We start from the raw sequence: 12,811 nt of genomic DNA on the forward strand, positions 1-12,811 counted from the left end.
GTCTTTTGAGTGTACAGGGTTTGATGAGGTCAGGTCAGGTTATCAACATAATGGAATGTCAGAACAGGTCAGCTCCATATATGGAGATCTTCAGAGCTCATGTATGGAAAGTGCCACTATGTTGGATGCATCAGGGATTTCTTAACAGATGAGGGGACGTTTTTTCCTGGAATAAACTGGTAGTTGGAGTGGCGGCCAAAGTGTCAAACGGAGACATGATACATAAGACAATACAGTTTGTTGCCACCGCGTCTAACGCATGGAGGCACCGTGACTGATGCCTTGATAATTACAGTGTCTGCTGCTTGTCTAAATGACTTTTCTCATTTACTACCTCCTCGCTCATTTGTGGCAAATAGAAAGTTCAGGCGATTTGACTCCTATGGTTAGTTTAGTTCGTTAGTTTCATTTATTGTCCACTTGTGGAAATTTGTCTTCGGTCTCAAACAACAGTAAAAACAAACAGCAACAACACTTACACAATTATCTTCATGGCAAAAATGCAGGACAACAGTGGCAAATACATAAAAATATATAACTTAATTGATCTGTCTCTTCCCAATGATTTTTGAGGCTAGGTTTTTTTTTAGCTATTCGCTGCAGCTTGCTTCTTCCTTTTACATTTAGATTGCCATACGACATTGCCATGTTAAAAGTTTTCACTGAAATTGAGTTTGCTGTCAATATATGTGCCTACATATAAAAAATTGTCTACTACCTCCACTATTTGTCCACTAATTGTAATGGACTGCACAGGTTCCACAGTTCTTTTGTTTTTGTCACATTGATCCCTAAGGAGCTTTTATCACACCAGTTCTGAAGAGATGACACAAGCAGGGGTAAAATCAATAAAAAGGACCCTGGCAAAGTGGGAGGGGACTTGGAGATGCTTTGACAGGGTGTTAAACAGGCTGATAGTGGCATCATCAGTTTCTCTCTGGCTTTTATAAGCAAATTGGAGATGATCTAAGCTTTTAGAAACCATTGCTGTAATTTGTCTGCTTATAACTCTTTCAAAACGTTTTCCCAAAATGGAAGTATAAGAGCAATATCGGGCCTGAAGTCTTTTAATTCAGTGGCTCCAGGCTTCTTGGGGAGAGGCACAATAGACAATACAAGACATTTTCCATAAATTGGGCATCGTTAGAGAGTCAAGCAAATACTGGAATAGCTTCAACACAGTTCATGAACATTTTCTTTCAACACTCTACCTCTAATAAGGCCATCTGGCCTTATTCGACGGACCATCAACTGACTGTGAAAAGGTACTCATTTATTCATAGAGAATAGAGAGCGTACAAATCGGCTACAATTCTCAGGCTTCTCAGAGAAATGACCTAACGTCTACATTGTTCTATCTCACCTGTCATTGTTACAAATCAGCAGTTATATTTAGACGCAGAGCTGCTGTACATGATTCAGTAGTGATCTGCACTGGCAGCTTCATATCAACCATATCCATTTCAGGTGGCAAGGTCTCTCTGCCCCTGACTGCCTGTTTACGAGTCAAATGCTCATTATATGCATGCGTCCTTTTAGAGTGGATGTGGAGATGTGTTGTAAGTAATGTGCTCATTTCTCATACGATCGTTTTATTTAAAGCTATTGTGTTGTGGTATGTCCTGTAGGTTTTTACTAAAAACTATATTAAAAGGAAAACCACCAGCATCAATACATGTCATTGTCTATTAACAACCATATGATTTAATAAACACTGACCTATTTCCCATTAATGGTCTTGGGTGAATCTTTATTCTTGTTTAGCTTTAGTTTAAAAACGTTGTTAAAATGTTACAACTATTTTAGATTTTCATACTTTATTTGAATCACAAATAACAGTTTCCTCAGCTTTGCAAAATGGTCGGCAGTAATGTCCTATAGTATACCAATGGGTCACAGTGTTAGACAACCAGTATTGCTATTTGTACATTTTAGATTCTTATAGAGCTAACAGCAGCCAGCTATCAACCTCCGCCCTCCATCATCTCCTTGCTGCATATTCTGTACATTTAATAGTAAAAGCCGAGGGAGGTGTTCTAACAGACGACACCAGTAGTGGGCACTGTGGGGCTGGCATCCTGCCACCCTGCCGGCCAATGCAGGTGTTTCATCGCTCACCAGAAGGTGAAAAGCCCAATGACAGCTGGTCATGCCCATTGACACGCGTCCTCACTTGTCACCCTGCAATCCATCCATTGGAGCTGTTCTCCCGAGGCTGCCCTCTGCATCAGAACCAGAGCTACAGTATAGCGCGCTTAGATCCCACAACATCAGCAAATATCAGGTCTTAAAAATAGCATCTCTATCTGCCTGCTGCTATAGGCTCAGTTAGGAATCTGATACTGGAGGTGTAACTACTGGTCTGTATAGTGTGTGCTGAACCAGAGACAAATGTGAGGCTGACTGTATGCCCACACAGCAAAAGCCAAAAAGCTAAAATTGTGTCCAAAAATGTGTCCTCCAACAATCATGCATTTTTGTGTTACTCGCTTCGCTCAACAAAGTCAGGTAGTAGCCATTTCCCTTTGCATAGACCTCCTCGCCCATGTGTCTTGTCAACATCGCTGTAGCTGAATTGGTGTAGTTCATTCATTATATTAAGTTAGTTTGGTTAAGGTTTAGGGGTTGGGTTAGACTTATGGTTAGTACATTTAAAAAATGTATTATATAAAAGGTCATAATGCTAATATTAACATAAAACGGGTCGAAAATGTGTGTTTTGTTTACCTCTGAAGGCCTGATGTGACTATTCCTCAATTACCCTGTATTGTATATAGTACTTGTCACTGCTGACACTTATTCTTGGTTTGTTAGGGAAGGTCTAGATGGGTACGTGTTCCGATAATTGTGAAGTCGATACACACTTATTTTCACCTGATAGTGAGGAGTTTTACCAGAATATAACCAGTGTTGTAGTCTATTTTTTTTCTCCAGATGGTATACCAGAATTATTCCCTGCGCGATAGAGCTTCCGTTGCTCCAGCTGTATGACGGAAGCATTTGGAAACTAGAAAAAGTGCCCCTCGGGGCACAGGTCTCCACCAGGCCAGGTCAGGTTGTGGCCTCCTGGTAGAGCTATAATAGGCCAATGTGAAATGGGTGCCATTTGTTCTTACACCATTGATGGCAATTGGATGCTTTGAGGCATTTTGTTCCAAAAATGTGTTTTGCAAAAATCCACCTGTTGGTGGTGCTATAACAGGCAAATGTGAAAAGGGTGGGATATATTCCTCAGGCTAGTAGTCTGTGAAAGACTTCGCGTAAGTTGCACGCTGTGATTCGAGGCTTTTTGTTGCAAAAGGGCCAATCCTGCACATTTTGAAAGACAATGTTAGCCAATTAGGATGGAATATGAAATATCGGATCCATCTTGAACACATGACTATAGAGATAGTGTGTAACGATTTGCGGGATCTTTATTGGACAGAATCTGGATAAAATAATTCCAAGCACAACCTCTGTTGGCACAGTAATAATAATAATGATGCTACTAAAATGCTACTATTATTATTATTATTATTATTTATTTATTAATTATTATTATTATCATTATTACTACTACGTATAATACAAGTGAGATAAAGAAGCACAAGCACTGTACACATGCTGTGCTTTGCGCAACCACATATTGTTCAGTCCATCTGTGTCCATGTCAGAGCTGTCGATAACAGGTGCTATGATGACTCATAAGACTGTTCACCATGAACCTATGAGAGCGTTGCAGTTGGTACAAACAATCGGAATTTTGAACATCGCACGGGTACTCTTATGCAAGAGGCAGAGGAAGGGACAGCCTACTGTATGTGTGTTGGTGTGCACGCACGTGCATCCGTGGCAAGAACACAGATCACTGATAAATAGAGAGAGGGTATACAACACAAGGCATGTCTACTTCCCTCTTGCTATGCCAATTGAGCTCGCTGCTGCTGGCTATCTCTTGCGGTGAACAGGGAAGCAAGTCCTCTCCTGCTTGTACATAATCTCCTCCATCAGGACTCTTGCCAGGCCCCTCGCACGGTACACGCACAAGGTGTGATGTGCAGGCCCACACAGGTGAATACGCCCCGGTGCAGTGGCACTGAAAACAACTACTTACTGTACATCTCTACCTGGCAAATTCATATATATCGCCAGGGTCCAATTTGCTCCTGGGATGGATATCGCCAGTATTATGTTATGTTATCCCAGCTTCTGGTCAGACTGAATTCAAAACAGGCATTTCCCTTTTGGGAAATACAGACTTGTCTGGTAGGTTTGATATATGTTTGATAATATCACAATTCAATAACGTGTCACAGCGGGTGACATTTTGGAGCTTGCAGATCAGCTATTTTCACTATTTATACAAAGAATGTATAGGTCTTAAGTGATTAAATGAACACTGAGGATTTGACTGTGTAACAGTCACGATGGACCACCATCTGCAAGCAATGTGTGATGTGTTTGTGTGTCTCAGTGCATATAATATAAGGTGTAGGTATACATGTGGTGTTTGTGTGTTCTATCTAGAAGGCTGCTCTCCTATCTTTAAGACAGGCCAGGTGTCACTCAGCACGGTCATTCATTACTGTGGTAACCTGGCCCCAAACTGGCAGGCGCTGACTTCCTGTCACTGATACTTCCCCTGACCTTCAGCGCGTGCCAGCACTCTCTCTCCTCCTGCACACACACACACACACACACACACACACACACACACACACACACACACACACACACACACACACACACACACACACACACACACACACACACACACACACTCTCTCTCTCTCTCTGTCCCATTGTTTAGCCTTGTTGTTGTCTGCGCAAATACTACTGGTACTGTACACCATAGACACATGAACACGTTTATGCTAGTTCTTTAACAAGGAGTTCAGGGAGTCAACGTTAACAGCGTTAATATAATAATGACATAATAATGACATAAACAAAACCAATATCGTATGCCAATGGGGGAATATTATCGCTTCAACTTGCAAATTACGTTGCATATTAACAGCGAGGAAAGTACCACTGGCCTTAATGTCAGCACCGATAATGCTAATGTCAGCCAGTCACCTCCCCTATTCTGCAGTGTAAATAAATTACAGACCAAATGAAAACCACACCTTCTTCCCTATGCACAACTTGCAGCGGACAATAATGTTCATCTCGTCTTTATCGCGGACATAAATCCCAAAATAATGAGAATACTTCCAAGTAGTGAATGAAACGCTTTGTGGTGTCAGTGTCTACTCCACCTCCATCTTTAGTTTGTTTACTTCTCTTGCAGTCTACCACTAGTCACACACTTGTTTGTTGTTCCGCGTTCCGGGCGGTTTAAGGCCTTGTATTATGCAAGTTATTTGTCATATCTACCCTATGCAATCTTTGTTGAGAAAGCCTAAAAGGCAAACAGATTTTCATATTAAATTAATTATATGTTCCGATATTCAACACCAAAAGGCCATCGTCAACTAAGATTTCATGACCCATAAGCACTAAGCAGGCAGAGCACCACAGTGCTGGTTACCAATGCCATGTGTGTAGGGACAGCTCCGGGTCCTACCTAACCTAAGGTTTCATCTCTGCAACATGCCAGCGAGATCAGCTTCCCCGGGAATGGCCAAACACGCGTCCACAAAAACCTGTACACTACACATGTGCGTACGTACAGACATATGCACATGACATACAGATAACAAATGACTACAGACAGACACACACCGACTCACACACACACCACAAACAACATATCTACTGTACATATTGTATATTATGGGTACCTCCACCCATGTCCACACATTTAGGGATCGTCTTCCTTGGCGTTTTAATGGCTGCTGGCGTGGTGTCATTTCCCCCTCTCTCTGTAAATACTCTCACAAGATTCTTTCGAGGCTGAGGGGCAAGAGAAGGCACCTCACGGAGAGATATTTTACCTGAATGCGCACACATGATGGCGTGAAATTAGTGCAGACTGAAAATGAATATAATAATAACATCAGAAAAATGTATTAATTATCTTCTCTTGCCTGAAATAATTTGGTATTTTCACATAATGGTGAAGCTAGTTCAGGCACATACACTTCAGAGGTTTATACGCATGTGCAGCCCCCTGTGTGGGCGATGTACAGTACTGTATGGTACGCTACGTGTCAAGCAGTCAACCAAATTGGCGATCTACCTAAGCTCACCTGATTCATTGCTGTCCACCACCATCACCAGCAGAACCAATAGCTCTGCTTTCCCTAAGGAAAACTACGGATGGCTGCAATTCGAAACTGGCCCCCGTAAAATCTAAATCCCCCCCCCACCCCCCTTTTCCCCTCACTGTATTTTTTTCTGTTTCTTTTCCCTTTTTACCTCCTATATGATGAATTCCTGTTCTGTTCTTTTGACTATATAGAAGTGTCTATCTGTACGTCTCTGTTTTGATGAATTGAACATGGTGAACCCTCTTGTAAACAAGTGTAATGCTTAATTGGGTCGTCCACTCACAGTTAACACAGTTAAGTCTTTGTATTGAGTTTGTGCTTGAAATGTACTGTAATTCTGCAAACTGTTAATAAATATTTCAATCAATCAATCAAAAAGGGTTCTGTTTTCCCATGGTTAACAGAGCCTGTACGCCAACATCATGTAATATTCACTCTTGTATTTACATTGTATAAAAAATGTAGCTATTATTGGTCTCAATCTAGTCCTGAGTTATCCGACTCAACGATATTGTTGTGTAATGTTCTTAGTGAACGTTTCTTTCTTTTTTAACCCTAATATAGAACATTGCACTAGTTCAGGCATGCACCAAGTCAAAACAGCCCCATGCTATCCGCTCTCTATTTCAACTTGTAACTTTTACGCTTGAGCTAAGGCAGTATGACAGTATGACAGTACTACTACAGGATGTATTAACATACTCTATCATACAAATGTGTCAATATAACCTTTTATTCACTAAATAAACCAGATGTTCAACATCTCTCATTGCAACAAGGACAGCTCATCCGTGAACAAACTCCCCTGCCTCCTTCTGTATGTAGCATTTAGGTTTTCACTATGTCAGCATCGACATTCAATATAGGTTGTGATCTCAGAGTCTGTGTCATGCTACGTTTGCACAATTGTTCTAAAGCATCACAGAAGCAAAGTCACACTACCAAATATAATATAATATCCTTGCAATAAATGGTGTCTGACTGACGTCCAGAATACACACTCAAAGGCAAAAGAAGACTGCAATATGAAACCGTAGAAGGAAACAAGGATTTGAAACTGAAACCATAACATAAGCAGAGGTCTCATATAACCGCATCTATCCTTATCTTAGTCTTACGGTTGTGGATGCTGACGTTGCCGTTTGCTGCCTAGCAAAACACAAACCCACAGGCCTGACCTGATGATGAACGCACCCACACACAGATCGGCCTCCTCTGCACAAAGTCAACTTACCGGGATGCATTTCAACAATGGCCATAACAAATTAATTGTTGGTCCATATTCAATGGACTGACATATTTGTTCATGTGCTCAAACTCTACTGCAATATAATTCTACAGGGAGACTATTTTGGATGATCAATTCATATTCAGTGTAATATTATGTTAACAGCAGAAAAAGACAACTCTTGGCGCAAACGGTCTAATTCCGCAATAGATTACATTTGAATCTGTAGCCTTGGGTGCTTTGGACCTGGACAGCCATATGTTCCCCACTATTTTGACCATAAATAACAATTTTTGCCCTATATGACGAATAGTGGGACGAGCCAAACTACAAGCGTATGACTGTATGACATAACGCCGCAGCGCGTTGGGAAGGCAGGAAACGCTATAACCCAATATGGTTATTGAACCAGAGATTCATAATGATTACATAACTGGTGTGAGTCAGTCGTTGGGTTTGTTCAGGTGTCATTTACGCCCAGATAAGCGGCCATCTGTCCCCAGGACTCCTGGAGGCACATGCGATCTGTCGCTTAGTTGAATGGCCATGCCACAGTGGAGAGTGTGGAGTCACAGCATTATGCCCCCGACACGCTGAAAGAGTTGGACGCACTCGTTGTCAAATGCACCCATTGCTTAAATTGACAGCAGCCGCTTAGAGCTGATTATATTTTGGAGTGCCAGCGTGTGACACTGTATATATGGCCGCAGTACTTCACAGGCACAACACTATGACCATATAAGTATATACACATACTAGCTCTGCGCAAATCTGTATGACAGGCATGCACAACATTGCTGTTTATTACGGTCTACTTAAAAATATATATTTGTGTCCGAAGGCAATATTTGACTAAATGTAGCAGCAAAAAAATGTACGTGTATGTGTCTCAAAATATATCTAATATTTCAATTAATAGTTAAAACAACAAGTATGTGGTAAATGATTAGTACGCCAGCACTGTAGTTGACAAGCCACACACATCCACAATAATTATGCAGTTATGCATAATTTAGTTTGATTACCTATCCGAAGCGAGTCTTTGCAAGTGTACTGCAAGTGTACTGAAATGAACTCTATCCAGTTGCTTCTTCGAAAATCACAAAACTCCTGGATGCTCTGTTTGGAAATTGGGCAACACTAATGTCATATTGTTATGTGTTGTTAGTGTTAGTCATATTCAATGATGGGTGAAACGTGCCAGACCACTGGCATGGCCTTTTAAGACTGCTGTCTTTAAAATGCCCAAATCCACACAAAAGTCCTATAATCTATTTGCACTAAAAAAAAAAGCTCAATGTTGGCACTTGAATTGACCAACATGTCAATATGATAAAAACCAACACTCCATGTTTGTCAAAAGAATACCATCCACCGGCTATATGTGACATGGTGGCACTGCCACGCGGACTCGCCACAGAGACAACATTGTCCACTGTATCTACCCCCTGTCACCCGCAGCCCTCCAGCCTCCTCTTCTGACACAGAGAAGAGACAAGCCATTGTTTGGAGAAGGTCAGAGGGTTAGTGAATCCACATGCATTGCACATATGATGAAACAAGACAGCTTTGAGCCTGCATTGCGTGTGTGTGTGTGTGTGTGTGTGTGTGTGTGGGTGTTTGTTTGTGTGTGCATGCGTGCGTGCGTGCATGCACGTGTGCGTACTGCATATACCGGATGTCCACAACGACCTCTATACAAAAAAAATTATGCCATATGCTTTATGTTTACAACCACCCACACAAGTGTGCACAACACACACACACGCACACACGCACGCACGCACGCACGCACGCACGCACGCACGCACGCACACACACACCAGCACACACGCGCTATTATATAATGACGGTGGTATATTTTCCCCATGGCCAAACACCTCCCCCATACCTCTCTCTATACCTGTGTGTTGATCAGGCACTGTCTGCTTCAAGCATACTGCATGTCACACCGCTGCATATTTATGGCCATACATGCAATGAGTAAGAGTTCCATTTTCATTCCCTGTTTTATTTTGGGGATTAGTGTGTCAGTATGCTTTAGACTAGAGTAAGAATAGTTGGCTGCCTGCACGGTGACAAGTCAGCGCAGGGGAATGACAAACCTCTTATCAATGCTGTACCACGTTTACTGCCCTAATAAAAGTAAGTACAAAAATTGTAATATATGTTTTTTTGTGATCATTAGAATGTCTAGAACATGCTTTATTCATTATCGTGAAAGATATCCCCCAAATGTAAATTATTAATTTATTATATTATTATATAATTATTATATAATGTGCATACAATTTTCATCAAACTCCTTTTTTATTTACATATTTTTTTAACCTAATTCCTAGTAGTACAAAGTAGTAGTAAGGTTGAAATCTTTTGCAATCTTTTTTGCAAGTAGAAATGAATCCGGGTCTTACAGGGTTAATACTGCACATTTTGAGTAACCACACACAGTTAATTTGAGTCAAAGTAACATATTCCCAAGCCTGCCATGCTGGGTCATTTGTTTTCGTCATGCAACTCATTAGTCAGGTTTTGCGGAAAAAATAAAAGTGTTGACACATTGTGAGCTTGAAATGAGACTTTCTGCACCACGAGTACTTTCGGTACTTTAAGTACATTTTGATGCAGATACTTTTGTACCTTTTACTTTGAATTCTGGACTTTTACTTGTAACAGAGTATTTCTACAGTGCTGTACTGATACTTCCATTACCACTGCATATACAGTATGCTGATTTATTGACTATTGCACCTGTGCTGTGCTTGGACTACATGCAGATTTTCGACAAGTTGGGACTTAGCCCGCTATTTATAGAAAGCTGCAGTACAGCAAAAAATTCAATTCTGAGAAAAACCTGAGTTAGTTTGAACCCTTTCTGCTTGTTTCAAGCACTACGATAACACTATAAATATCACTATTACACAACTTGGTTGAACGCTCAAATCTAATTGGTCAAACGCAGCATTCAGCAGAACGCTGCTATGAAGTACAGAGCGTTGCTGGATGTATTTACCCGACCTGCGATAAGTGATCTCTGTCGCCGCTAGTGACTCCCACAAGGCTGTTCTCCAGTTTATGTTTCTCTAACTCCATTTGGATGACCAGATGGTACAAATATGTAAATATACTGTCGTTATTTTGATGACCTGGAGAGGCCATCAACCAAGTCGATGACTTTGAAATGGAATAGTTTACACTAGTGTCGGCAAGAAGATTTGGATTCTTTGTCAAGAGAAGTTAACTTTTTCGCATCACAGCACTGACAGCACATCCATCCCAATTTGCACTGGAGGCTGATCAGAGACCAGCTGTGTCTGAGACGGTTTCCCACTCCATCAGGACGTGGAGAGATAAGGGTTGCTAAGCAACTGAAACCTGCCATTTTTTTTCCTCTGGGGGGAAACGGCCATTAACCTGGCCAAGAGGCAAAAAAAACAAAAACAAAAAACAAAAAAACATGCAGGTACAAATTGTAGAAAAACAAAAAGTCAATCCTGGTTGCATGCACAATAAGGGGACACTGAGAAAGCATACAGCGTAGCCTATTATGTGGTTATCTTTTTTTTGTAGCCGTCTCCTTACCACTCCTATGGAGAAGTAGTTGTTGACGATGCTGTAGGGCACGGGGTCTCCCTTCTCCTCCTTGTCCTCAGGGATGATGTCTATGTTCCAGCGGTCCAACACCACGTCTGTGCTGTGCTCGATGTCCCGTAGGAACTTCAGCAGGCTGCCACCCTCATAACCTACAGCAGACAGACGGTAAGATGACCAACCACTTCAACTATAATGCAATAGAATACACCTTTATTTTCCAACTACAGCTGGATGATTGTCTTTGGAAACACCCTAGGCACAATGCAAGGTAACGCAGCAATTCGACACAACTTTCACGAGACAAATGCAATAGCAAGAGGAGTCAAGACATACTGTATAGCTATAAAACCATTAAAACATAACATGCAGGTGGTGAAGAGGCACAGCAGACAGTATCGCCCTACAGTATCAATAAAACAAAATTTCGGGGAACTCGGGTTCGGCAGGCAAAGACTAAATCAATAAACTCGGGGAAACTCGGGCTTCGAAGTGTTAAGATGTGACTGAAAACATGTCTTTTCAATTTAGCCTTTGCGATAGCAAAGTGATCTGCGAGTGAGCCACACTAGCTTGTCATGCCACGAAGAACACCATATACCACATAGTTCACGGATTAATCAAATGCTCAATTGACAATTGTACAAAAACTATTTAAACTACTTTAACCTGATTATTGCTTAAGCTGTATCGGTATCGCATACCTATAATAAATGTAACATTTTCTATTTAAAGAAAAGTTTCAAAAAGTATTTTTAAACCCCTCATTCATTATAAGTAAAAGACAGGTTTGTGCATCTATGGGTTTCATGGATTACCTCTAGTCCCTCGAGACAGACTGTTGCGCTGTTTTTCCTTTATTTTTTGACGATGGGTTCTCAGATTGCCTCTAACCAAACTAATTTAAAACAACACCCTTGATCTAAAATAGTAGTAGATCATAAATACCAAAACCAGCAACTACACCAACTGGCAGTCTGGTATGCATTATAATTCCGGGGCGTAGTGGTCATTGAGATAAGGTATTAGTAGGCATTCATAGTAGGAGTTGTTCTTATATTGTGCTTCTTAATGAAAACAGGTGTGGCTGGCCTTATGATTAAAGATTTTCAGCGAGCTGGAGCTAAATATCATGACCTAAGCCATAGTCTTGAGTGCATTTCTATGTGTGAGTTAGCTTAATTCATTAAGAATAGAAATAAGACCCTTTATACAGAGAGACTATATCAGGACGGGTGTGTCCCCGTACTGCCTGGCGACAATATCCAGCTATAGAAACCAACCATATGCCCACACAAAACAGCCTGCAGTATGTGCCGTGTTGTTCACAGAGCAGGGACAGGAGAAGATCACAATCTCCCACAGCTAAACCTAGTGTAAATGTTCATCGATATAAATGGACTCTATCACATCATTCAACTGTTCCAAACCCCGCTGGGATCTGTCAGTTTCTTGGCTACAACCTAAGCCTATTCATACAGTAAGCCCGGGTAAGCGATGTGTTGGATACAACAATCAAGTAGTCATAATCAGCCAGTCAAAATGATTGCCCTCATGTATTATAACTATAGCCAATGCCGGGCAGGGGGTTTCTAGCATAACAAAGTTCACATAGTAAGAGCTTTATTGACACTGTATACATACTGTACATTGAAATTGTAATTAACACTCCGAGCGGCATAAACGGAGGTCTCCGTCCTATCAAATAATCCCGCTCGTCGCCCGGGACGGAGATCAATCACAGGGCGGAACATTAATGATATCATAACCGAGCGCAGCGCTCCACAGGCTGGGA

The 12,811-nt window shown here is 41.3% G+C and overlaps 1 protein-coding gene across 1 annotated transcript in view; it reads right to left on the minus strand.

Annotated features, from left to right (window-relative positions):
* Positions 1-12,811, minus strand: part of dgkg (diacylglycerol kinase, gamma) — a 91,526-nt gene that overhangs the window by 32,267 nt on the left and 46,448 nt on the right. Inside the window, 2 exon segments of the mRNA XM_083776960.1 lie at positions 11,008-11,171; positions 11,174-11,227. Coding sequence (XP_083633086.1) covers positions 11,008-11,171; positions 11,174-11,227 — 218 coding nt within the window.

Source organism: Protomyctophum parallelum (genome assembly GCF_964188405.1).
Source record: "Protomyctophum parallelum genome assembly, chromosome: 11".
Lineage (NCBI taxonomy): Eukaryota > Metazoa > Chordata > Actinopteri > Myctophiformes > Myctophidae > Protomyctophum > Protomyctophum parallelum.